Source organism: Neofelis nebulosa, chromosome 5 (assembly GCF_028018385.1).
Source record: "Neofelis nebulosa isolate mNeoNeb1 chromosome 5, mNeoNeb1.pri, whole genome shotgun sequence".
NCBI classification, from domain to species: domain Eukaryota; kingdom Metazoa; phylum Chordata; class Mammalia; order Carnivora; family Felidae; genus Neofelis; species Neofelis nebulosa.
Window position 1 is genome coordinate 93,896,406 of NC_080786.1, and position 27,260 is coordinate 93,923,665.

Sequence of the window (27,260 nt, forward strand, 5' to 3'; positions counted from 1 at the left end):
GTCGGTTAAGCGTCCGACTTCAGCCAGGTCACGATCTCGCGGTCCATGAGTTCGAGCCCCGCGTCAGGCTCTGGGCTGATGGCTCGGAGCCTGGAGCCTGTTTCCGATTCTGTGCCTCCCTCTCTCTCTGCCCCTCCCCCGTTCATGCTCTGTCTCTCTCTGTCCCAAAAATAAATTAAAAAAAAAATGTTGAAAAAAAAATTAAAAAAAAAATTATTTTAAAAAAGCCAAATACTTTTCTCACTAATGGAATAAAATCCCTGATTTTATATGAATGAACCTCACATTTACTAATTTTGAAACGAACTAATATACGGAACAGTTCTTAAGAAGCAAAGGAAAAGAGCAGATTTAATGTGGAAAAGTTGGGCCAAAGGGACAGGATGGTTCTGAGTCATCAAACTCTATGGGTTTTCATCTAAAAATTTTTCTTCACTTTTGACTATAAAAGGGAGCGCATCCTGAGAGATTAAACCACTATCCAAATGTGTTTTGCAAAAAGGGAAAAAAAGGGAAAAAGTGGCACTCCAACATGGATTTGCACTGAAATATTTCCTACATGAGTAAGTGCTCAACTTGGATGATCTAAACCCCAATAACATTTCATAGATGAAGACACCTTGAGGTCCCTGCATGCCCTTGAGGCTGTGGACACTGCTGCCAATTTAAAGAGGAAAAATATTAAGGGTGTGTAAGGAGTGAGGAAAATTTGCTGTTTTGTGCACAGTTCCTTTAAAGAGTGAGGACTACTTTCTAAATTTATTAAGAGGTTTTTGTCTTTTTTTAAAATAGAGACCATAAAAAGAAGTAGTGTGTGAAGGCACAAAAAAGGGGAACTTGAAATCCAATTGCAATAATTACTCATGCAATTGGCCCCTTTCTCTGTGGCATTATAGAAACCTCCTGAGTACCAAAAAGCTTATGCTTTTACAAAAGAGAACTGCCACATCATTGCATGGCACAACTACTGCTTCCTTAGACCTTTCAGGAAATGATCCCCAAGTGGTTTTCACTAGCCCCATAGGGCTTCCTACATTAAAATACAGTGACCAATATTAGCCTACAATAACTGAACTGCAGAGATGAGTTATACTAGTTCTAAATGATTAGTTTTCCGCTCCAAATGATGGGACAAAGTATCCTCTGACGGACATAGTCGGTTTCACAGTGATGGACATACATGTATGGATGATCTGAGGCACAAGCTGTGATTGGTCTTAAGAAAATGAAAGGTGGAATTGGGTTCAACACCCAAATCTCATGATTTCTGGTCCTTATTCAGCCAAAGCATTGAGCTGCTCCGAGTCCATATTATACACATTTTTGATCTTTCTCAGTTGTCTGGGTGCAGCATGATAAGGAAAACCAGGTATTTGGCTTGATAATAGTATTCAAGGTAGGGGTGCCACACTCATGGTAAGCTTCTCACCACAGGATATCTGAGAGCTGCTGCCAGAGAGGACTGTGGTCCGATGATGATGACTAGAGTTCAGTTTTCAAAATTTTAGGAATAATCTGATCATAGCCTTTCCTTCTTGTTACATTATAGGACAGGAATTTTGAGTATTCAGTCAACAGGTTCTCCCAGTAACAGGTGATGTCATCCATCTGCAAGTGGTTCATAATAAACTGGCTTCCCCTAGAGACGAGATTAACAAGAACACTTAAAGCACAGCATTTAATAATACTAATAGCTTACCTCTAAGTGCTTACCTTGTGCCAAGTCCTATTCAGATGCTTTATATGAATTAACTCTTTTGATCTGCAGAGCCAACCCTATAGCCATCATATCCACACACATGCACTTAGCAATAGAACTTAACTTTTTTTCTTAAAAATAAACATATAAAGTGAATTCTCAGAAATTCTGTACTTGTTTAATTACCTGAAAGATTTCAGTCTACTTCTATAAAGGATGGGCTTGGGACATATGTGAATGTGTGTGTTCCCTCTGGAAAGTTTTTGTTTTTGTTTTTTTTTTAATTTTTTTTTAACGGTTACTTATTTTTGAGAGACTGAGAGAGACAGAGTGTGAGCGGGGGAGGGGCAGAGAGAGAGGGAGACACAGAATCCAAAGCAAGCTCCAGGCTCTGAGCTGTCAGCACAGAGACCGATGCAGGACTTGACCCGACAAACTGTGAGATCATGACCCAAGCCAAAGTCAGATGCTCAACTGACTGAGCCACCCAGGCACCTGCCCCCCAGTAAGTTTTAATTCTGATTATCTCTGTAGAATGAGAACGAAATCCAGATATCACCATGATAACAATAGTCATGTGACTTTAGTTGGGGATGATAAAGTAAAATAGATAAGGAAAAATGAATAGAACTTACCTTTCAGCAATTTCTTGAGCCATGTCATCATTTGCTTTTACAAAATGCAACAGCTCCCTAAAATGGAAAGAATCATTAGTCTCTAAAATATACACTGAGCTAAGAAAGACCACAGACTGAGGTCTATGGTTAATCTCTAGATAGGTGGATAATTGATTATTTCTTTTTTATTTTACCTCATTTTTAAAAATGTTTTATTTATTTTTGAGACCATACATGCAGGGGAGGGGCAGAGAGAGGAGGACAGAGGATCTGAAGTGGGCTCTGCATTGACAGGAGCAAGCCCAATGTGGGGCTCAAACTCACAAACCACCACATCACGACCTGAACCAAAGTCGAACTCTCAACCAACTGAGCCTCCCTGTTTCTTTTTCCCTGTTTCTTTTCTAAAGCAAAGACATTTGGGTCCTTACAGGACCAAAACAACAACAACAACAACAAAAGCCCACACACAGGCTAAAGGCAACCTGTTGTAGATTTGGGACATACTTGAGAAAATAGAGAAATATTCAATGATACACATCAAAAATCAATAGTGAAAAAAAATTACCCTCCTGTCTCTTGCTGTAGCCCCTAGAAGAGGGCCCTGGTCTCACGTTTCTGGGCCCTTTCCATATCTCTTCCTTGTTCCTCCCATCATGTGAGAAAATTGGCCTCAGCTTCAGTGGGGTCAGTTCTCAAGTATCTGAAAGTCTCTTTGATAATATAACAACATCTAATATCCCTATCTTTAGTCTTTGAGAGATAAGCACTTTTCTACTGTGGACTGCCTGAACATTACATTTCAAACTAGCATTAGAGCACTTTTTCAGATTAAACCTCACATATAGCCTAGTTGACTGGTAGCACTGTATATACAAACCACATAGAAAAAAAAAGCTTTCAGGCCTCCTGGGTGGCTGAGTGAGTTAAGCATCTGCCTTCAGCTCAGGTCACGATCTCACAGTCTGTGAGTTCGAGCCCCTCGTCGGGCTCTGTGCTGACAGCTCAGAACTGGGAGCTTACTTCGGATTCTCTGTCTCCCTCTCTCTCTGCCCATCCTTTGCTTGCTCTCTGTCTCTCAGTCTCTCTCTCAAAAGTAAATAAACATTGAAAAATTTATATAAAAAAAAAACTTTCAAGGGAAAAAGTCATCAGTAGTAAATGCCTTAAATGGCTGGGGACTTAGAGGCAGATTGGGGAGTCATTAGGCACTCTGCTTGGGGAGAGCCACTCACTGGACATTGGAGAGATCTGTTTTGACTGGGATATAGTGAACCCATGGCTTCAGTTGTGGATAGAAGAATTCAAGCCACTCATCACCAACATGGAAAACAAGGGAACCACACAGGAAGAGGTGTTTGAACCGGAAACTTGCAGCTACACCTCGAAAATTAAACAGATACCTGGGAAAGAAAGAGCAAAATATATTCAATACTATACGCCTGCTACCACAAATAGGATCTTTTTCTTCTTATTCCCTCCTCCCCATCTCTCCTTTTATGACCCCTCTCCCTGCCCTTCCTATTTTCAGGTTTCAAGGACACATCTGCATGTCCCTGTGGGTTTCCAGGGGCTACTGGCTGTTTCAGGGAATGTCAGGTGGGGGAGAAAAGAGGATTCTTTCTCCAGACAGACCTAGAGAGGGCCACAAACTGGGTCTAGATAGAGAGATGTAAGGCTCAGATGGAGAGAGTACCTTACCCTTTCCTATGAGCTTTCCTGGGCCTAATGTCTCTAGTGAGTCATGGCTCTCCAAAGCCTTGTTTTTCCCTGGGGTACCCCACCAAAAGCACCTGCTGTTCCCCTTCTGAACAGAATTCCTCTTCTGAATTCTGGAGAAGAAAACCATGTATACCTAATCAATCTTCAAAGAAATGCCCCCTGGAAAAAAGCTATCTTAGAAAAGAACATGGTCTTTTCAACATTTCTCATGCATGCACCCCTGTCTCCAAATAGAGTTGCTTCTACCCTAGAGTTCCCACTATGCAGTGTAATCAGCATTCACCTCTCTGAATCCCCCTACTTCCTCCTCCTGACCTGGTTTTACTTGTTCACCTAATCCTTAGTCCTGGCATTGAATTCTAACATTTTAGTTGCATATGCTTTATTCATTTTGAAATGTAAACTTTTATTAATCTGATAAATACTTTAACTTTACCTATTGGTTGGATGGGGTGTAGAGAGAAGGAATCCCATCACTTTGGTTGCTAGCAGAAAGGTCTATGGAGGCAGGGACCATTTTTTAGGGTCTCTGCAGTTCCCATAGAACTCAGGTGAGAACCCTGTACACACAGCATGTTCTCAGTAAACAACAACCAGATGAATTAATAGGACTTTCATAAACCCCAGTTGGACCTAGTATTAAAGTTCTCTCCCAAAGTAAAGCTATTCCAAATGTAATAGGGAAACCAAGACTCAGGAGTCCTAGAAGTCTTACTTGTATTTGCAGTGATCCACAAGATGGACATCCTTAGCAGCTGGCTTCCCCAAGGTGTCCTTTAAGCGAAAAGGAAGTTATTAGTATTGAGAGTGGTAGTATTTATTGAAAAGCAGTATGCAGCAAGCATAGTTAAGCATTCCATCAACACGACCTCATTTCATTGTCCTGAATAAACACATTCAGAGGAATTATTATCCCATTTTATACATGAAGAAGCCATGGTCTCGAAAAGTTGAGACTTGCTCAGGGTCACGTGGCCCTAGGTAGAGGAGCAAGGGTTTTAACCTGGGCCTGTCTGATTTTAGAGTTTAAGCTCCCAGAGCCATGTGGATCCTTCTCTGAACTCAGAGATCCTAACCTACAGCACATTTCACTCTGTGTAAAGTATACATATACGAAGGTACAGGTGGTGCTGGTGGGCTCAGAGGTAAAACCCACACACAGATTTTGTTGGGGATGGAAAGTATTTAAAAATAAAAATTCAAACCATTGCCAACATTTACAGGTGGTAAGATATTTCTTCCAAAAATCCCGATTTCCAACTTTTCTTGTAAAACATAAAAGGAAGGTCTGGTAAACTGAGCTCCTATTCCCTTGGCGGCGTTGACCAGACCTTTAGCTCTCTCTCCTGCTCACTCCTGTGGCCTCCTGGGGCATCTGAGTTTGAGACCCCCATTTATATCCCAGCTACCTTAGAAAATGGCAAACACTTTGATGAGGGAAACAAGTCTTGTTTGCTTTTGCAGCATCCCACAGTAGAGGCTGTGCTGAATGGATACACTCTTCATATTTTTATTTTTCAACAAAGTTTGTTAGACTTCATTTGCTCCTGTTTGATTACAACTATCACATATTACATCTCAGATACACTTAGTTTTCCCACAAGAAGTTTAAAACTTCTTTTCATATCATCCTCATATGGCATTTGAAAATTTCAAATGAGGACATTTAGGGCTTAAAGTTCTTTGAATAAGGCAAGAAGTCATAGAAGACAGAGATGAACTCCAACCTGAAGGAGCCAGTCATTGCTGGCATTGCCTTAGAATCACTTGGAGAGTTGTAAATAAATTAAGAATATCTTTACATTTTAATTAAGAATATCTTTATGTTTCAAATGCTTGAAAAATACCCAAAGAAGAATATTTATGACATGTGAAAATTACATGAAATTCAAATTTCCATGCCATAAATAAAGTTTTACTAGAACACAGCCAGGCTCATTCATTTACATATTGTCTGTGCCTGCTTTCACACTGTGATGGCAAAGTTGAGTAACTACAACAAGACCATACAATCCACAAAGCCTAAAATATTTACCATATGGCCCTTTCCATAAAAAGTTTGTGTCCTCTGGTTTAAACCTTAAAAGTAGTAAAAAAACAAAAAACAAAAACAACAACAACAAAACAACAAAACAAAACCAAAACTGCTACTCATAATATGGCCCAGAAAAGCAATGTGAGTTTGAAAGAATAATTTACATATATGCTAATACTAGTTTGTGGATCTTTCTCTACATTCATCTACCACTAAGAGGAAACCTGATCTGGAATTCTACCCAGGTGACAATGTTCTTTGAGTGAGAATGTTCACTGCTATGGTTCTATTCAGACAATTGTGATTACTTTCATAGATTTCCAGGCTTGGTTTTTGGTGTATTCTGCATCAACAAGTTTTGGGTTTTTCCGAGATAGAAGAATGAGAGGATCCCGTTCTGGACTTGTCCTATATAAAAGAAGCATATGACATAAAACATGTGTCCTCCACCATAACACTGTTCCCAATCTCTGAAAAGTAAGCTGTAATTGAACCCAATGCAATGACTGTACACATAGATGGATAACTTACTGGTTACAGCAGAGGTGGGGGTGGGGGTGGGGGGGATACTGGGCCCTGTGCATATAGGTGTTCCTGCCTGTTTTCCTGGCTGTTTACCCTTCAGAGATGGGGAGTATTGGGCCCTTCTTTGCTTACATCTAGTCTTTAAGAGGATGTTGTTCTGAACTCTACAGGCATATCCCAGGGAATGAGTTCCCTTTTGGGATGGCTCATGTAGCGTCTATAATCACTAGTACTCACAGCTGTGTGACTAGGTAATCACCCCTCACCAAAATAGCTACATGACCTTTGTTGTGTGTATTTCGTAAAGTCCAGTGTAATATTTAAATTAAAAAGAAAACTAAAGGGCTAAAACCTGTAGAAAAAGTCCTAGTTATGGTCCAAGTAGGAGATGGTCCTGACATTTGAGAGGTCCTGGACACCTCCCCCGCCCCCCCCCCCCCCCACCTGCCATGGACCCACTCTCTAGAAAAGCGGACATATCCCTATATAATTTATAGGAAGTCCTAGAACTCTTCAAGTCCACACATGGATCCCAAGTTAAGAAGCTGTGATCTCAAGATCTGAGAATCAAGAGAAGTTGATAAGGACCAGTAAGCAGTGGCTACTGGGCCTATCTACATTCTCAAGTTCACTGCCTCAATAGAGGGTATGATCTCCAACAAAGACTCACCAGGAAAACGACAAGACCCTTCTCCTTTCACGGTCCCTGTTCTGTTCATCTATACAACAGATGGTCTTCATGTATCTACATGGCAGGTACTGTTCTTGGCACTGGGGATGTGGGTCTGAGTAACATGGAGAGGGTCCTTGACCAACATTTCCCTTTCCCTCCTCCCTTTCTTCCCTGCTTCCCTTTCCATTTTCATCAGTCTCAGTCTGTGGTCTCCACCATTATTTGGCAGCCACATGGCCTCATGGAAAAAGGAGTCAGGAGATCTGGTGATGGTTCCTGATCTGCCATTAACTAGCACAGTGACTAGAAGAGGTCCAGGTCAGAAGCTACCCATAGGACATTATAATCTCTTAGGCAAGAGGACAACTCAGCTGTTCTCTTCAACATACACTCAATGCCTAATATACTCATGGCACTCTAAATACCTATTCAATGAATAAATGAATGAACCTTACTTCTTTCAATTCCAATTCAACTAAGAGTGATTTGGGCAAAAAATTTAAATTCTCTGTCTAAAATTCTGTGCTTCTACATTTATTTCTTAGTTATCTTAGTTTTCTCTTTGAACTAGAGATCTTCACACCCTCAAAATTGCTTATATTTTACGAATTTCTTTGTAAAATGTCAGAAAATATAGTCACCTTGATCCTCGGAAATATGCTGTAGAGTTTTTCTTCTTCCATGGCCACTGTGCTGCTGACCTAAAAATAGATTTCAGTTAGTTTCTGTTTTTCTCTTAACCAAATGAGGACATGTTTTAACCACTTCTGAAGATTAGTTCAGAGCTTTACATTTTTCATTAAGTCTGACCGAGGCTTTCAAAAGAAAGAGCCCTCAATGACATTGCATTTCCCTTTGTTGTTGCTTCGTTCCTTTGGAAATGCTAGCCAATAATATCTACAATCTGTTCCTCCGTTAATAAGTTAACAACATTGAAAGAAAAGTTCCCAGCCCCTAAATGACATGTTTAGAGCTATTTAATGCATACAATGAGGATTTCTTCTCTGCTTTATGTAGAGTGGTGCTATTGATAAACTTAATAGGCAAAGAGACCTGCAGAAAATATCAGAAATTGAATTAAGGGCAAGAAAACAAATCACTCCTTGACCTCGTGTTTTGGATGCATAGGCAGCATCTTTAGAAATGTGTCTGATATTGCAAAGCACCCTGTATTCTTGAAACTGTCCTAAGTGCTCCATGAAACAAAGTCCCTGAAACTCAGGTCTCAGTACATACTACCATGACCAGCTTTTCTTGCTGAAGCTGCTAGTTCACAGATGCAGCATTTTTAACTTCCTTTGTAGGGGCCCTGCACAGGGTTGCACGGTGTCTTCCTCTCAGAAATGAGGGGGACAGCTGAATTGGAGTTAATGAGGGATTGCTGGACTATTTACCATAATGGAGAGACTTAGGATATAAACTTTTTAGGTAGAAATACTTTTAAAGACATAAATGTCACATTACTCAGCTTCTCTCAGCTGAGAGCATTGCTCATTTTCGTGGCCTATCTCATAGGTTTTCCTTGCTATACCATCTTTTCCTGATTCTACAATCCAAAGCCAAAACTAGCTCTCATTGTGCCCCATACTCCCTCCCACCGAAACATAAATGCTATACCACTGGGTTATTTTTGTTTACTGGGTTTTTGTTTTTTACCGGAAATATGGTATATGCTCATTATATAAAATTCTTTTTTAAGTTTATTTTATTTATTTGGAGGGGGGGGATGTGAGTAGAGGAGGGGCAGAGAGAGAGAGAGAGAGAGAGAGAGAGAGAGAGAGAATCCCAAGTGGGCTCTGCACTGTTAGCACAGACCCAACATGGGGTTTGATCCCACGAACCATGAGATCATGACCTGAGCTGAAACCAAGAGTTGGACCCTTACCGACTGAGCCACCCAGGAGCCCCTATATAAAATTCTAATGGAAAAGCATAAAATAAAAGTAGAAAAATCATCTGGAACCTCCTGCCCGTAGATAACCATTTTTACCAATTTAACGTCTCAGTGAAGAATTTCCTTCCAATCAAGTCTCCATATCAGTGGTTCTCAATTGGTGATTTTGCCCCGTTCCCCCAGAAGACATTTGGCCATGACTATAGACATTTTTGATTGTCACTACTGGGGGACTGCTACTGGCATTTAGTGTCATTAAGACACTAATGGGGTGCTGCTAACTATCCTGCAATGCACAGGACAGCCCCCTGCAACAAAGAATGATCCAGCCCAAAATGTTAATACTACCAACATTGAGAAACCTTGCTCTATATAACACAGATATTTTTTATATATTATATATATTATATATTATATATTATATGTTATATATATACCCATTCTCACAATGCTTGAGGTGGTTTTGTTATCCCTAATTTACAGCTGAGGCTCTTGAGAGGGTAAGCAGTTTGCCCAGAGTCACACAGCTGATAAGAGCCAGAGTTTGAACCCAGAGTCCCTGTTTTTAAGCCCTATGCTACCTTTACTTTGCATTCAGGCACAACATTCCATTTTATAGTCATGTCATAATTCACTTCATTACTTATTCATGGGCTTTTAGGTAGTGTCTAACTCTTTGCTTTAAGAAACAATACTGTAGTGAATATCTTTGTGTACCTACCTTTACATACTTGTCCAATTAACTCTGGGATAAATTCTAGAAGTGAAATGGCTGGGCCAAAGATATATACATTTTATATTTTGATATACATTGTCAAACCACCCAACTAAAAAAGTATCAATTTATACTGAAATTCTGAGTGTAAATTTCCTTGGTCCCTGGGAAAACTGTATTTAATATACACAGACTTGTACCATCTCTGTTTTCTCTCTCCCTCATTCTTTCTACCCACCTACTTACCCCTCAAAAGACCTATGTTAGACTTTTTTCCCCAGGCAAGTGCTAAAAGTGGCCAACACAGCCTGGGGCTGCCCCAGACCTCTTTTATAACCATCTTCCCTACCTCCTATGACAGTAGAGACATAAATCTTTAAAATACAGAAACAGTGAATTCTTCTACAGAGTGAAAAGTAAGTCAATAGGGACAAACTCCCAAAAGGTTAGAAAAAATAGCAGGCAGACATCAATGCAGATAATCAAGGAGATTTTTAAAGTTTCAAAGTAAGAAGTGAAATCACATGGCTAGAGCTTTTGAATGGAGGGCTCTAAAAAATAAAATTATGTTTCTGGGGGCACCTGGGTGGCTCAGTCGGTTAAGCGTCTGACTTTGGCTCAGGTCATGATCTCGCGGTTTGTGAGTTTGAGCCCCACATCGGGCTCTGTGCTGACAGCTCAGAGCCTGAAGCCTGCTTCGGATTCTGTGTCTCCTTCTCTCTCTGCCCCTCCCCCACTTGTGCTCTGTCTCTCTCTATCAAAAATAAATAGATGTATAAAAAAATCTTTTTTAAAATTACAATTCTGCAATCATGAATAAATTCACCTGAAGAATAAGAGGGGACGATATCAAAAGAAAAATATGTTCTTGTAAGTTTAGATTTTAAAACATAATCTATCTCCCTAAAATAAGCTTAGTGGTTTTCAAGGGAAGAAAAAGAGTACGTAGTGGAGGAACTGGTAACACCTTGACCAGGTGATCAAAGTTAATATCTCTAAAGAGTTAAGGATGGGGGCACCTGGGTGGCTCAGTTGGTTAAGCATCCACCTTTGGATTTCAGCTCAGGTCATGATCTCACAGTTTGTGAGACTGAGCTCTGTCAGCACAGAGCCCGGATTCTCTTTCCCTTTCTCTCAGCCCCTCCCCCACACACTCTGCCTCTCTCAAAATAAATAAATAAACATTAAAAAAAAAAAAAAAAAGAAGAGTTATAGATGGATGCAAAAATCACTTAGGTAAGTATTAAGGCCAGCAATGCATAAGCTGAATCTAATCATGAGGAATAGACAAAACTAAACTGAAGAACATTCTATAATGTATGTGGCCTGTCTTCTTCAAAATGTCAGTGTTATGAAAGAGAAAGACAGACTGAAGAGCTGTTCCAGATTACAGGAGACTAAACAGAAATAATAACTAAATGCAACACATGAGCCTGGATTGTATCCTGTACTGGAGGTAGAATGTGCCATACAGGACATTATTGGGATAATTAAGTGTTGTACCAATATTGTTTCCTGAATTTGATAATTGCAGCATGGTTATAAAGGAGAATATCCTTGCTATTAGGAAATACACACTAAAGTATTAGGATGTACAGGGTCATAAGGTATGCAACTTACTCTCAAATAGTCCAGAAAACAAGAAATTATGCATATATTACACATAGCCTAAAAGTCTATCAGAAAATAATGAGGTAAATTATTATCCATGCAACGGAATACCATGTAACTAATAAAAATAATGAGGTAGTTTCATATGTACTGACATGGAAAGATCCCTAAAACACACTAAGAAGTGGGGGGAAAAGATGCCGATGTTAGACATACTTCTTTATTTTTATGAGCATATATAGGTTTCATAATCAGAAAAAAAGGTTGTTTTTAAAGATTTAAAAAACAAAGTAGGGTGCCTGGATGGCTCAGTTTATTAAGTGTCCGACTCAATTTCGGCTCAAGTCATGATCTCACAGTTGTAAGATCGAGCCCTGCATGGGTCTCTACACTGAGCATGGAGCCTCCTTGAGATTCTCTCTCTCCTTCTCACTCGGCCCCTTCCCTGCTTGTTCTCTCTCTCTCTAAAAAGAAAGAAAGAAAGAAAGAAAGAAAGAAAGAAAGAAAGAAAGAAAGAAAGAAAGAAAGAAAGAAAGAAAAAAGGAAAAAGAAAGAAAGAGAAAGAAAGAAGAAAGAAAGAAAAAAGAAAAAAGAAAGAAAAAAGAAAGAAAGAAAAGAAAGAAAGAAAGAAAGAAAGAAAGAAAGAAAGAAAGAAAGAAAGAAAAGAGAAAAAACAAAGTAGATGGATAGCAGGTAGAAAAAGAGCTACAAAAAAGAAGAGTGTAAAAAGTGTATTTGCAAGTACCTGAAAAAAAAAAAAAAAAGGATTAGATAACTAAAGCCAAGAATAACTTGAAGAAAAACAGGTTAAAAAACTTGTTATTTTTCCCTCTGGAGAGGATGGGTAAGGTTAATTGGTAATGTGGAGAAGATAATGCACTTGGATACCAGGACTTCAGGCCTAAAATGGTTCCTGACGTTGACCAAGTCACTCAACCCCTGAAATAAAGAGTTGGAAAGGACAATTTCCAGTTCTAGTTCTGTGAAGTATGAGACCAAGGTATTTTACAAAATCATTTTCAAAGTACACCTACCAGATAACAGACTCATTTTTTACCTGGTGGCTCTAACCGCCATTGAGGACTTCAGCCCTATGTGTTTCTTTAGAAAAGGGACATTCTTTTCACCCCCTTTGAATCTCCAGCCACACATGGTACAGGTGATAGATATTTGTGGAAATGAAGTTAAATTAAATTTTTGCTTCCTCAATGGACCTGAGAGAGGACCTATAAAGACTTTATTTCTTCTAGAAGTTTTCTAATTAGGTATCAATGTTGTTTAAATCATAAATGCAAAATGTAGCTAGGTAAGAAATACCTATAGCTTGGATGACATGGACAATCTAAATTCTGAAATGACATCAGATAAACAGCCCAAGCATGTCTCAGTCGTGAATCAGGAGAATCTGGAATAAGTTTGTCCTTGAGATAATTATGGGACAACATGTCCTCCCCATCTCCACCTTAAGGACTTAGCTCTAAGTTATAAAGTACATTTATGTTCCTCCTAGTAATTTTCTATTCTCCCCCACAACATGGTCATTCACTTTTTTCAAATTATGAAAGTAATTCACTCTTATTTGGAGAATCTTAAAAATACAGAAAAATTTAAAGAAGAAAAGAAAAGGCTCCTATACTCCTTTCCCCAAAGGCATTACTGATACTTTAGGGTAGGCTCTGCTCTTTTCCTATGGATGGGTAAATATTTTATACACACACAAAACTGCTTATGCTATAGTTTTTCTTTTGTTTTTAACTTAAACAAACATTAGTTTATTTCAAGAAGACCTACAAAGAAGGACAAATAAAACCTCTCTAAAGGACCTACCTTACCAGATCTTCTCTGAAGAGATCCCACCGTCCAAGACCTGTAGGATAAATTGGCCAAACAGCAGGCCCCCCTTCCCAAAATGTCCAAGCAGGATACATGATATCATGGTACTCTGATGTCTTCAACAGAAACAGAAAGGTTGTTCTACATCAGTCTCAGAACAGAGAGAGAAGAATTAAACTACAGTCATGCCACAGGATCTGGACAAAAGTCTTGCTCTAGTATTAAATTGCCAAAAATATATTTTCCCTTGTCTGCAAAGTCTGGACTCTAGACATTAAAACAGAAAAATGACCGTGGGTTAAAAATCATGGGCTCACTGAATCCCAGAATTTAAAATTTCATTAAAGGTCAACTTTTCCAGTTACCCAAAGTTCTATTTGTTAGGGTTTTTAGTTTAAGGAAATAAGATACCTAACTCTGAATCATCACACAGCTCTCTTATCTTTTAACTGCTATTACATTTGGAGTATATACTGTCTTACCAGTTCCTGATTATTTCCTAGATGGATCTTTTGAGAGCAAGAATCACAATTAAATGGTTAAAATGGTAGGGGCTCTTGAAACAGATCATCTGGGTTTGAATGCTGACTCAAAATGCTGACTCTACTTCTTTCCAACTCTAGGCAAGTTACTTAATTTTTCTATGCCTGCTTTATCTTTATGATGGGAGAAATAATACCAATAATGTTACCTATCTAATGGGCTTACTAAATGAGTTAGTACATGTGAAAAGCTTAGACCAGTGTTTGGTACATAGTAAGTACTCAGTAAGTGTTCATTAGTGTTATCTAATACTGTGGTACTGTTGAGCTCACCCTGGTTGGTCAATAAATTATTGATTATTTGTTGATCAGGACCAGAAGTGCTGATGGGCAGAATGGGAGAAAGGGATATTATCCCACATCTTTTGAAAAAAGTTTTAAATCATTTGTTCTCTTTTTATGATTACTTCTGTTAAAACTCTGGCCTGATAAACCTCTAACTCTTCAGTAGTTTCACTGGAATTACACATGCAATATGCTGTTTGCCTTTCTCAAATACTTTTGAAAAATGGTATGTGATTCATAAAGCAGCTCAGACATAACAGCTGCTCAACAGAAGCTGTACAATTACTATAAAGTTGAAAGACTAAAAGCTTTCTCTTGGAAATTAGAAGTCACTGGCTTAGAAACAAAAAGAGAAGATGAAAAGAAAGTATACTGATTGTTATACTTTACCATACACAGAAACAACAAATAGATAACAAGCATAAAGTCCTTACTGACTTACATGGGAGCTTCTATCTGTTCTTCTGGGAGGGTTTCATGACAAGAAAACCAAGCACTTTTGAGAAATGAGGCTAAATCATGGGAAATGTAACACAAATGTGGCCTCAGCCCATTTGCAACACAGTAAATACACAAGTCTAGAGAGAAAGTAAACTGTGATAAAGAAAAAGTGGGGATAAAAGGTCTCTCTTTGGAGAAACCACATCAGAGATGGTGCTCCTTTTCTCAAAGTCCATCGGGTTTTCCTAAACCCTCCCTTCCCCCATAGAATCTTCCACCCATTCTCTTCTAGCCCTCCCACCCCACCCCTAAATGTGGCCATACCTAGTCTCAAGGGAACCAAGGCCCATCCCTTCCAATACACATTTGCAACAACCTGGGCACTGAGAAGATATTAACTATCTCAAATTCTTCAAGTCCACGGGTGTGAACTAGTACTCCTATTCCTCCATAACTAGACTCAAAGCTCACCCTCTCACATATTCCTCTTGGATATCCCAGACCTATCCCCTCAATGTACTGCTTCAGCACAAACTGTGTGGAGTTATCTACCACCTTCAGCTTCACTGTTAGCCATGCTGGGCCCCTGGGATACACTGACAGATAGGACTACACACACACACACACACACACACACACACACACACACGGGAGTTCAACAAATAGTTTTTATTTTTTTTTAACGTTTATTTATTTTTGAGACAGAGAGAGACACAGCATGAACGGGGGAGGGGCAGAGAGAGAGGGAGACACAGAATCGGAAGCAAGCTCCAGGCTCTGAGCCATCAGCCCAGAGCCCGACGCGGGGCTCGAACTCGCGGACCGTGAGATCGTGACCTGAGCTGAAGTCGGACGCTCAACCGACTGAGCCACCCAGGCGCCCCAACAAATAGTTTTTGAATGAAGGTGTTCTCTAACTCCAAGCCCATGAGCTATTTTGAGCCACTCTCTCCCTATGTTCTGTAGGATCTCTAAACCTTTCCTTCAATGTCCTATCAGTTCTTTAGGCGTCCATTATTCTCTCCCCTTCATCCCTAGACCTATAGACACTTAAGCAATCTTTTTACCCATTTCCTCAGTCTTATTGCTCAGCCACTGTGAAGCTAAGAGGGACACAGGCCAATTCCTGGACCTCAGGCGTCACCCTCACCATTACCCAGCAGATTCTGTCATAGGACAATCATCTCCCACTCATACTCTAGAGGAACACCTCCCATCTGCCCATACATCTCTCCCTATACTTACCTTACTGAAGGAGAAGACTGGAATGGCAGGCTCCATCCATTTAGGAACCTGAGGATAATCTCGTACGTTGATCACCATTTCCATGTCAGGGAGGCGTCCGATAACTTCCAAAATAAAGTGTTCAACACCACTACACCTGTCAACCAGAAATACCACATATTCACCAGATCAGTGCCTACTATAGGACAAGACATGGTCCCATTCACACTTTGAAAGCCCGTGTTCAGATCGTCAGCCTTCTGCAAAGTTCCCTGAAAGCAATGCTTCTTTTTTTTTTTTTTTAATTTTTTTTTATTTAAATTTTTTTTTTCAACGTTTTTTATTTATTTTTGGGACAGAGAGAGACAAAGCATGAACGGGGGAGGGGCAGAGAGAGAGGGAGACACAGAATCGGAAACAGGCTCCAGGCTCCGAGCCATCAGCCCAGAGCCTGACGCGGGGCTTGAACTCACGGACCGCGAGATCGTGACCTGGCTGAAGTCGGAGGCTTAACCGACTGCGCCACCCAGGCGCCCGAAAGCAATGCTTCTAAAAGGACTTTTCTACTCTCTTATATTGTGCAAGGCATCTTTCCTAGCTAAACTGCTCCAGCTTACAACACTTCATGAAGTTTTCCAGTTAGATCATAAGTCTGAAAGATGTATTATTGCTACTCCTACCACTTTTCCTCTATTCATCCCTAGTTTTTAAAAATTTCCTCTTTAGTTTAATTAGTAAGCAAGATACAAATTTTGATAGTAACCAGAAAAAGCTAATTCTCTAAGTGTGTCCCTAGGGCTTTGCCTCTCACAATGACATTATATTTATATCCACCATAATTAAGTTTCATAATTTAGGAGAAAAGATAGGAAAACTTTTATTGCCTTTGAGTTGAATACTTCAGAACACTATCAAAATCAGTTTTGCAAGCCAGAAAGAATGTTATGTACACAATCACAAAGACTGTAATACAGGCATACTTGAGAGATACTGTAGGTTTGGTTCCAGACCATCACAATAAAGCAAATATGGCAATAACGCAAGTCAAGAGAATTTTGGGGTTCCCAAGTACAATAAAAGTTACGTTTATACTATACTGTGGTCTATTAAGTGTGCAATAGTATTATGTCTAAGAAAACAATGTGCATATCTTAATTAAAGACACTTTATTGATAAAAAATGCTAAGAATCATGAGCTTTCAACAAGTTGTGATTACTGATCACAAATCACCATAACAAATATAATAATAATAAAGTTTGAAACATTGAGAAAATTGTTCCAAAATATGACCCAGAGATGTGAAGTGAGCAAATGCTGTTGGAAAAATGGCACCAATAAACTTGTTAGATGCAGGGTTGCCACAAACCTTCAATTTATTAAAAAAATGCAGTATCTGCAAAAGGCAATAAAGTGAAGCCAAATAAAACAACGTTTGCCGGTATACTTTTCTGGCTGGACTCCCCAGGAATCCTCAGAGGAACTCTGGAAAGAGACGATACACTGGCAGATTAGCTTTTCTGCCCCATCCCTTGAGGTCCTGACCACCACTATCCTGGAGGGAACATTCCAAGGTTTGACCAAAATTTTCCAGTAGCATATAAATGACTGATTCATAAAATTGATTTATATAGAGAGAGGTAACTGCAAAAAATATCAATGATTGATAAACGAAAGAAAAGATGCTCAACTGTATTGAAGAATGTCCCAGAAGCACCTGGGTGGCTCAGTTGGTTAAGCGTCCAACTCTTGATTTTGGCTCAGGTCATGATCTCATGGTTCATGAGATTGAGCCCTACATTGAGCTCCATGCTGTGTGTGGAGCCTTTAAGATTCTCTCTCTCTCCCTCCCTCTGCCCCTCCCTTGCTCCCCAAAACCCAAACTTGTAAAAACAGAGAATGAAATGGTGGTCACCAAGGGATAGGGGGAACAGGACAGATGCTGCTTAAGGGTACAAACTTACAACAAGTAGTGAATATGCCCTAGAGATCTAATGCACAGTATAGTGAATATAGACAACAATACTGTATTATAATCAAACTTGCTAAAAAACCAAAATTTAATTATTCCAACTACTAAAACAAAAGGATAATTATGTAATTAGTGCTACAATGGCAATCATATATAAATGTGTCAGATTAACATGTTGTGTACCTTAAATGTATATGTTATATGTCAAATATATTTCAATTAAAAATTTATTAAAAAAAATTTTTTTTAATGTTTTATTTATTTTTGAGACAGAGAGAGACAGAGCATGAACGGGGGAGGGTCAGAGAGAGAGGGAGACACAGAATCTGAAGCAGGCTCCAGACTGAGCTGTCAGCACAGAGCCCAACGTGGGGCTCGAATTCATGGACCGTGAGATCATGACCTGAGCCGAAGTTGGACGCTTAACCGACTGAGCCACCCAGGTGCCCCTCAATTAAAAATTTAAAAACAAAGTATCACTATGACAAAAAAAAAAAGTGCTGTTGAAGCTAGGTGCTAGTCTTCACCAATCAGACTGACAAAGATCAGAGTCCAATAATACACAGTATTGATGAAAGTATGAGGTCTATTCTGAGCATGTAATACAAGGGTGGTGGAAGTGAAAATAGGCACAACTTTGGGATGGCTGGCTGGCTCACTGGGTGTCATGGGTTCAAGCCCCATGTTGGGTGTAGAGATTACTTACAAAACAAAAAAGAAAAAGTATATAAAAGAAGAAAATAGGCACAACTCCTTTGGAAGACAGTCTGCTTCTATTCATCAAGATTTAAAAAACACATTAGTTGGCCTACTAATCCTACTTGTAGGAATTGAGCCTGCAGATATAATTACATGAGTACTCAAAGGTTTAAGTTCACTACAGCGTTGTTTACATGTGTTGAAATTCAAAGGGGAATGGTGGAGAATAATTTAAATGTCCTTTGATAGAGGGCTGAATAAAGAAATCCACACAATGGATTAGTATGCAGCCATGGAATAGTGAGATATACTCTATGTACTCATAAGGAACAATTTAAAAATATGTTATATGAAAAAGAAAAGTAAGTTGCAGAACAGAAGATACACATGTTCTATTTTGTTTATGAGTCTAGACAACTGTATATGCATAAACTATTTCTAGAAGGATATACAAGAAACGTGTAATCGTGGTTGTCTTTTGAGAGGAGGACTCAGGGACTAGAGGTTTGGGGGTTGAAGGTAGTAGAGAAACTTCCATTTCCTTGTTCATATTTTCAGGTTATCTAAATATTTTACCATGTGCAAGGAACAGTCCTTTGATGATAAAATAAACAAACAGAACTAGTTAGAAGTTTAAAACATATAATGTTGCTATACATTTACATTTAACAGCTAAAACATTTTGTTTTCTTTCATGTTCAGCTTTTAAAATAGCACTCTTTCACATACTGTATAATGCCATTTATGATTCCTTTTATATAAAACTCTAGGAAATGATCTATAATGACAGAAAGCAGATCAGTGGATGCCTGAGAATAGGGGTAAAAGGACAGCATGGCAGGGAGGGGTAGGAGAGAAGGATTGCAAAGAGGCACAAAGAAATTTTTGGGAGTGACAGATACATTCATTATCTTGGTGTATACATACAGCAAAACTTATCAAATTATAATTGTATTAAAAAGAATAAAATACCAAAAAAAGGAATAAAATATCTAGTCATAAATTTAACTAATGAGATAGAAGACCTGTACTCTGAAAACTGTAAGACATTGATGGAAGAAATTTAAGATGACACAAATCAATGGAAAAATATACCATCCTCATTGATTGGAAAAATTAATATTGATAAAATATCCATGCTACTCAAATCTACAGATTCAATGCCACTATCAAAATACCAATAGCATTTTTCACAGAACGAGGACAGATAATCCTAACATTTATATGGAACCACAAAAGACCCTTAATAGCCAAAGCAATCTTGAGAAGGAAGAACAAAGTTGGAGGTATCACAAGCCCAGGTTTCAAACTATACTACAAAGCAATAATAATCAAAACAGTATGGTACTGGCACAAAAATAGGCACACAGATCACTAGAACAGAATAGAAAGCCTAGAAATAAACCCACGCTTGTATGTTCACTTAATCTTTAACAGAGGAGACAAGAATATACAATGGAGAAAAAAATAACCTCTTCAATAAATGGTGTTGGGAAAACTGGACAGCTACACACAAAAGAATAAAACTGAACCACCTTCTTACACCATATACAAAAACAAACTCAAAGTGGATTAAAGACCTGGGCGAAAGGCCTGAAACCATGAAACTCCTGAAAGAAAACATAGGCAGTAAACTCTTGGACACTGGTTTTAGCAATATTTTTTTAGATCTGTCTCCTCAGGCAAGGGCAACAAATGCAAAAATAAGCAATTGGGACTACATCAAACTAAAAAGCTTTTTCACAGTGAAAGACACCATCAACAAAACAAAAAGCAACATACTGAATGGGAGAAGATATTTGCAAAATATCTGGTAAAGGGTAAATATCAAAAATATATAAAGAACTCATTCAACTCAACACCAAAAGACAAATAATCCAATGAAACAATGGGCATAGACATGAATAGACATTTTCCAAAGAAGATGTACAGATGTCCAACAGACACATGAAAAGATACTCAACATTACTAATCATCAGGGAAATGCAAATCAGAACCATAGTGAGATATCATCACCAGTCAGAATGGCTATTATCAAAAAGATAAGAAATATTAGGGGCACCTGGGTGGCTCAGTTGGTTAAGCATCCAACTTTGGCTCAGGTCATGATCTCACAATTTGTGGGTTGAAGCCCTGTGCCGGGCTCTGTGCTGACAGCTCAGAGCTTTGAGCCTGCTTCAGATTCTGTGTCCCCGTCTCTCTCTTCCCCTTCCCTACTTGTGCTCTGTCTCTTTGTCTCTCAAAAATAAATAAACATAAAAAAAATTTCTGGGGCACCTGGGTGGCCCAGTTGGTTGAGCGTCCAACTTCGGCTCAGATCATGATCTCACTGCTTGTGAGTTCAAGCCCTGCATCGGGCTCTGTGCTGACAGCTCAGAGCCTGGAGCCTGCTTTGGGTTCTGTGTTTCCCTCTCTGCCCCTCTCCTGTTCATGCTCTGTCTCTCTTATGTTTTATTTTATATAAAATAAAACATAAAAAAATAAAATAAAAATAATTTTAAAAACATTAAAAATTTTTTTTAAGTATTAAATAAATAAGAAATAATAATTGTTGGAAAGAAAGGATATGAAGAGAACCCTCATGCACTGTTGATGGGAATGCAAACTGGTGTAGCCACTGTGGAAAACATTATGGAGGTTCCTCAAAAAATTAAAAATGGAAATACCTATGATTTGGTAATTTCACTTCTGAGTATTTACCCAAGGAAAACAAAAATACTAATTTGAAAAGATATATACACCCTTGTGTTTACTGCAGCATTATTTATAACACTACATATGGAAGCAACTTAAGTGTCCATTGATAGATGACTCGATAAGATATAATATATATATACACATATATATATATAATACATATATCTACATGTATATAATGGAGTGAATATACATAATGGAATGAATATATATATGTACATATATATATAATGGAATGAATGAATATATATGTAATTAAATGAATGAACACGTGTGTGTGTGTGTGTGTGTGTGTATATATATATAATGGAATATTACTCAGCCATAAAAAAGAATGAGATCTTGCCATTTGCAACAACATGGATGGACCTAGAAGTTATTATGCTAAATGAAATAAGTCAGACAGAGAAATACAAATACCATATATAAAAAACCTTAATAAATAAAAATAAATAAAACCTTATGATTTCACTTACATGTGGAATCTAAAAAACAAAACACATGAATAAACAAACAAAAAGCAGAAACAGACCCATAAATACAGAGAACAAACTGATGGTTGCCAAAGCAGAAAGATGTGAGGGGATGGGCAGAATGGATGAAGGTGGGTAGGAGATACAGGCTTCCAACTATGGAATAAATAAGTCATGAGGATAAAAGGTACAGCATAGGAAATACAGTCAATGGTATTGTAATAGTGCTGTATGGTTACAGATAGTAACTACACTTGTGGCAAGCATAGCATAGCATATAGAATTGTCCAGAATCACTATGTTATTCACCTGTTACTAACATAACATTGTGTGTCAACTGTACTTCAATAAAAAAAGTCAGGAAGATGAAAAGTATAGCATAGGGAATATAGTCAGTAATATTGTAATAACATTGTATGGTGACAGGTGGTACCTACATATATTATGGTAAGCATTTTACGATGAATATACATGTTGAATCACTATGTTGTACACTTGAAACTAATATAATATTGTATGTTAACTATACTTCAATTAAAAATTAATTTTTTAAAAAGATAATGAACACAAAAAACTTACCAAGTTGTATACTTTAAATATGTGCAGTTTAGGGAAACCAAAGCAAAAATAAACTATTGGGACTTCATCAAAATAAAAACCTTCTGCACAGTGAAGGAAACAATCAGCAAAACTAAAAGGCAACTGACAGAATGGGAGAAGATATTTGCAAATGACATATCAGATAAAGGGTTAGTATCCAAAATCTATAGAGAACTTACCAAACCCAACACCCAAAAAACAAATAATCCAGTGAAGAAATGGGCAAAAGACATGAATAGACACTTCTCCAAAGAAGACATCCAGATGGCCAACCGACAAATGAAAAAATGCTCAACATCACTCATCATCTGAGAAATACAAATCAAAACCACAATGAAATACCACCTCACACCTGTCAGAATGGCTAACATTAACAACTCAGGCAACAACAGATGTTGGCGAGGATGTGGAGAAAGAGGATCTCTTTTGCACTGCTGGTGGGAATGCAAATTGGTGCAGCCACTCTGGAAAACAGTATGGAGGTTCCTCAAAAAATTAAAACTAGAACTACCCTACAACCCAGGAACTAGAATACTAGGTATTTATCCAAGGGATACAGGTATGCTGTTTCGAAGGGACACATGCACCCCAATGTTTATAGCAACACTATCAACAATAGCCAAAGTATGGAAAGAGCCCAAATGTCCATTGATGGATGAATGGATAAAGAAGATATGGTATATATATACAACAGAGTATTACTTGGCAATCAAAAAGAATGAAATCTTGCCATTTGCAACTATGTGGATGGAAATAGAGGGTAAGTGAAATTAGTCAGATAAATATCATATGACTTCACTCATATGAGGACTTTAAGATACAAAACAGATGAACATAAAGGAAGGGAAGCAAAAATAGTATAAAACAGGGAGGAGGATAAAACATAAGAGACTCTTAAATATAGAGAACAGAGGGTTGCTGGAGGGGTTGTGGGAGGGGGGATGGGCTAAATGGGTAAGGGGTTTAAGGAATCTACTCCTGAAATCATTGTTGTACCATGTGCTAACTTGAATGTAAATTATAAAAAAAATAAATTATAGAAAAAATAAATATGTGCAGCTTATATCAGCCACACTTCACTAAAACTATTATTTTAAAAATATCATTATTCTCCATCTTTGAAATGACATGTCTCCAGTCATTTAATTAGATGGTGCTCTGGTTCCTCAGCAAAATCTCTCAGCTCATCCTTGAAATGCTGAGTTTATATTTTACTTTGTTCACAATAAAGTTTTTTAAGTGCAATCTGGGCTTCTCCAACTGGGTGATTTAAAATTATCCAGACCTAGAAAGATACTGTTTTTGGCTAGATGGGAATCAAAGACATTATTCAACTGTATCCATTTCATTAAGGACACTGGTTCTGAATATTTCATTTTGTTTCTTCTTTGCCCAACTCTCTTTTCTTAGTTGTGTATGTAGTTGAGACAGGAAACTTTCCATGCATTAGAAATATAACTATTTTATTGTCAATGAAAGGTCCTATGCTCCCTTAGGAACATTTCTAACAGCTCATGATTCTTACCAAAATGTTCTGAGGTCTGGAATGAGAGGTATGTGCCTTTCAGAAACTTTGAGAGTATTTTATTTCATTTGGAAATTGCTCATCTAACTATTAAACATTAATTAAGCCTTCAAAGTCTAATAATGTCTATATTCATATTTTCTTTCTCATTTGTAGAAATTAGAAATTCTTCTATACTCATAATTTGTAAAGTTGCTATTACTGTCCCAAGTAATGAAACAAATGTCTGTTTAAAATACTTCAATAATTTTCCCCATTACCAGCTTATTTACCCCTAACACTTGATAACAAAAGTGTAATTGTGATTACTTCACGGTAATGGGATTTTAAGTGATCTTTATTTTCTTTTTTGTTGTTGTTTTTACATATTTTTGACAATTAAAATGCAGTAATTTATAATAAAGTTGTTATTAAGAATAATTCCTTATGTCCACACAGATGCACGTTATTTGCAATACTGCTCATATACTTTCCTTTTAATGACAGAATAGAGATTGTTTAGAAAGATCTTAGGCTGAGAATACCATGGCCTCTGATTTTTGTACTTTGTAATTTTATAAAGATTTGAGTTAAAAAAAAAAAAAAGACTCCTAAAAGGGAGGTTTCTTATTTGTTGTATAAACATGTAATGCTACCTAAGTCCAACTTCCAGGCTTAGTCCATGACCCTCCCTGCTCATCCCCAGCCCTCAGCCCACTGATATGTTACCTCAACCATCACACCTGAATTCCTGGCTAGTGTAGCCTGTGTAATCTGCAGCCTCAGTTATTCTTGACTTTCCACCACCTTTCTTCAAATACTCAGTATCTAGAACAATACTTGACCCATGAAAAACACTCAATCCTTCTCCTTCTTCAGCCCAGCTCAAACCAGCTAGGTCTCATCAGCCTGTGCCCTGCAGCATCCATATCTGGTGGATGATGAGAAGGGTAGAACCACAGCCAGTACAACCAGTGATTGTGCCCAAGCCTCAAGAAGAGAGAGGAGACAGACTTTAATATAGGAGAAAGGGGGGCAGGAGTTGGAAAGAAAAATCCTCAGGCAGGAAGAGTTTGTCACTATTTTGCAGTCCCTCTGAAATATGAGGAGATATTCACCTGTGGGGCCCTCTAATTAACTCCTCTCTAAGAACAGTATCAAATAAGCCCATATATAAGAAGGTCAGAAGATATATTTACCTCATAGCTCTTACCTCGAGGGGAACATGCAGTCATTTTCTCTGTATAATCTGTTCTTAATAATCTGATAGTGGGTCCCCAGTTTCCGTCTGACTACCTCTGCCATCATCTTCCTGGAGATACCTCCTCGAAAAGGAGTCAGATCCTCTTCTATGACACTGAAAGAATGTGGATCGTCAAGGACAGCAGGTCAAAAAGTGGTACCATTCCACCTACTTCCTATCTATGGGTTTAGGTTTAGTATTAGAAAATACAGTAAGCCAGGGAAAGAATGGAGGACAGGAATGAGCAACCTTTCCGTAGGTAATCTAAAGCAAAACAACAAAGAGGAACAAGCAAGTCAATTTCTCTTCTTCCTCTCTGGATCTGGATTGCCCCTTCCTTACTTGATGCACATTCACCTTTAATAGGCACACAACACCTGTGTCCTCCCAGTGACTGCAGTCCCACTGACCTCCCCTTCTCCAAATCCTGCAGAACATAGGATTTATGCCTTACAGTCTGACACTGTCTGATGCCCTTGGTCTCAGACTGACTGCCTTGTTCTGTCTGGCACCCATTCACCACACATACTCTAGCAGCCTGACAGCAGTGACTGGAAAGTACAGTATTTTGTATCCCTTTTAAAGTTCAGTACATAGATTTTAATAAGTATCATAAGCATCAGGTTAATTTTTTGAGGAGTCATAGAATAACAAAACGAGGAGCTAAAGGACCCTGTTTTTTTAGCTGATGAGGAATCTGACACCCAGAGAAGTTAAGTGACTTGCCACAGAGATAATTAGTGGGAAATCTGTGACTAGAACCAAAGACTGCTTTTAAAGTAATCTTTCTACCATACTACCCTCTCAGCCATAATTTTTACACTTTAAAAAAAACCAACAGGAAACTTGATGATTAGCCTCATTTATAAATATGTTCATTCCTCCGACAATATTTATTGAGTACTTATTGAGGGCCAGCACCAGGGATGCAACACTGAGTAAGACATTGGCCTTGACCTCAAGAAGCTTTCAGTCCAATGGGGAACACAGACAACTATGTGTGCTAACTCCAAGGAGTAAGTAGCGTTGCTGAGACCACCTGGGCTTCTCCTATCCCAGGGCCTTTTTGTTCCCTAGAAATAGGGAACCCACCACAGGAACATTGCCTTTTATCAAGGCGTACTTGGCTCTCTGATTACTGTAATCCAGGTCTCTTGGGGATATTAGGGGAATTCTTGTGACAAGTACTAAACTCTCAAAGACACATCAAAGAAAAGAACTCACCCATGGTAGCAACTGCAGTTTTGACTTGAACATGGTTCATAATTCTCCAAAGACCTGTTAATTTGGTCAATAAATACTTTCCATTTTGAACCTTCAAGAAGTGAAGTAAATGAGAGTTAACAAAATATCCTGAGCATTCTCATTTGCTACCGGCAGGCATGCCGAACCAACTTCTGACACCCCTTCCCATTCCACTGGTGGAAAGGAAACGCCAGGAAGGATTCATTCTATAACTCTCCAGCACTCATGTCAAGTCTGCTCCTCTACTTGGGCTGTCAGGTGTCCAAGAAATTGGAAAATGTCCAAGCTCAACGCCTGGCACTCAGATAGCTATGAATAAACTGGGAACACGTATTCTCACCTTTTACTAATCAAAGTGAACCCTATAAAGAGGATTAATTAAAAGCCAAATACATTAATTAATTCTCCCTCATCTCTCCGTCAATTCACTAAGAACCACACACACACACGCGCAGAGAGAGAGAGAGAGAGAGAGAGAGAGAGAGAGAGAGAGAGAGAGAGATGAATTATTTCCCAGTGTGTTTAAGGGAGGAACAGTGTAGCCAAGCGCGGGCGACACCGGCTGTAAGTGAACAGGGGAATTCCCTCTCCACCTCGCTATTCTAATTCCGAAAAACAGGTTACTCTCCAGGGTCCTGGGCAGTAGAAGCAGCGCCAGACACCCAGAAGTTCTCACTCTCCGCTCCAAGGCGCCCCCGTGCCCTCTGCCCAGCTAAGCGCTCCAGCGGCCACGGCATCAGCCGGCCTCCGGCCGCCTCAGGGAACCGGGGCGGGGGGGAGGGGGGGGAGGGGGCGGGAAAGCACCTCTGGACCGGGCCAGACCCCGAGCCTCAGCGGCAGGCTCGGCCCCGCCCGGAGCCCACCTGACTCCTTCTGGCGGCCCAGCACTGGGGGCAGTAATAGCAACAGCAGCCACAGCAGGAGCTGCGGGCGCGCCCACCGCTCCATCACCCGCAGCCCACTGCAGAGTCCCAGCCACGGCGCCGGCGGAAGCACCGCCCCGCACAAAGATG

At 39.0% G+C, this 27,260-nt stretch overlaps 1 protein-coding gene across 1 annotated transcript; it reads right to left on the minus strand.

The window, feature by feature from the left end:
* Positions 1-322: 322 nt before the first annotated feature.
* POGLUT1 (protein O-glucosyltransferase 1) lies at positions 323-27,260 on the minus strand. Its single transcript, XM_058731304.1, has 11 exons — positions 27,111-27,260; positions 26,227-26,317; positions 24,973-25,116; positions 15,838-15,973; positions 13,319-13,440; positions 7,913-7,972; positions 6,382-6,481; positions 4,754-4,812; positions 3,552-3,719; positions 2,335-2,391; positions 323-1,639 (listed from the first exon to the last, which is right to left on the minus strand). Exons 1-11 carry the CDS (start codon positions 27,193-27,195, stop codon positions 1,483-1,485), a joined length of 1,179 nt encoding a protein of 392 aa, XP_058587287.1. The 5' UTR covers positions 27,196-27,260; the 3' UTR covers positions 323-1,482.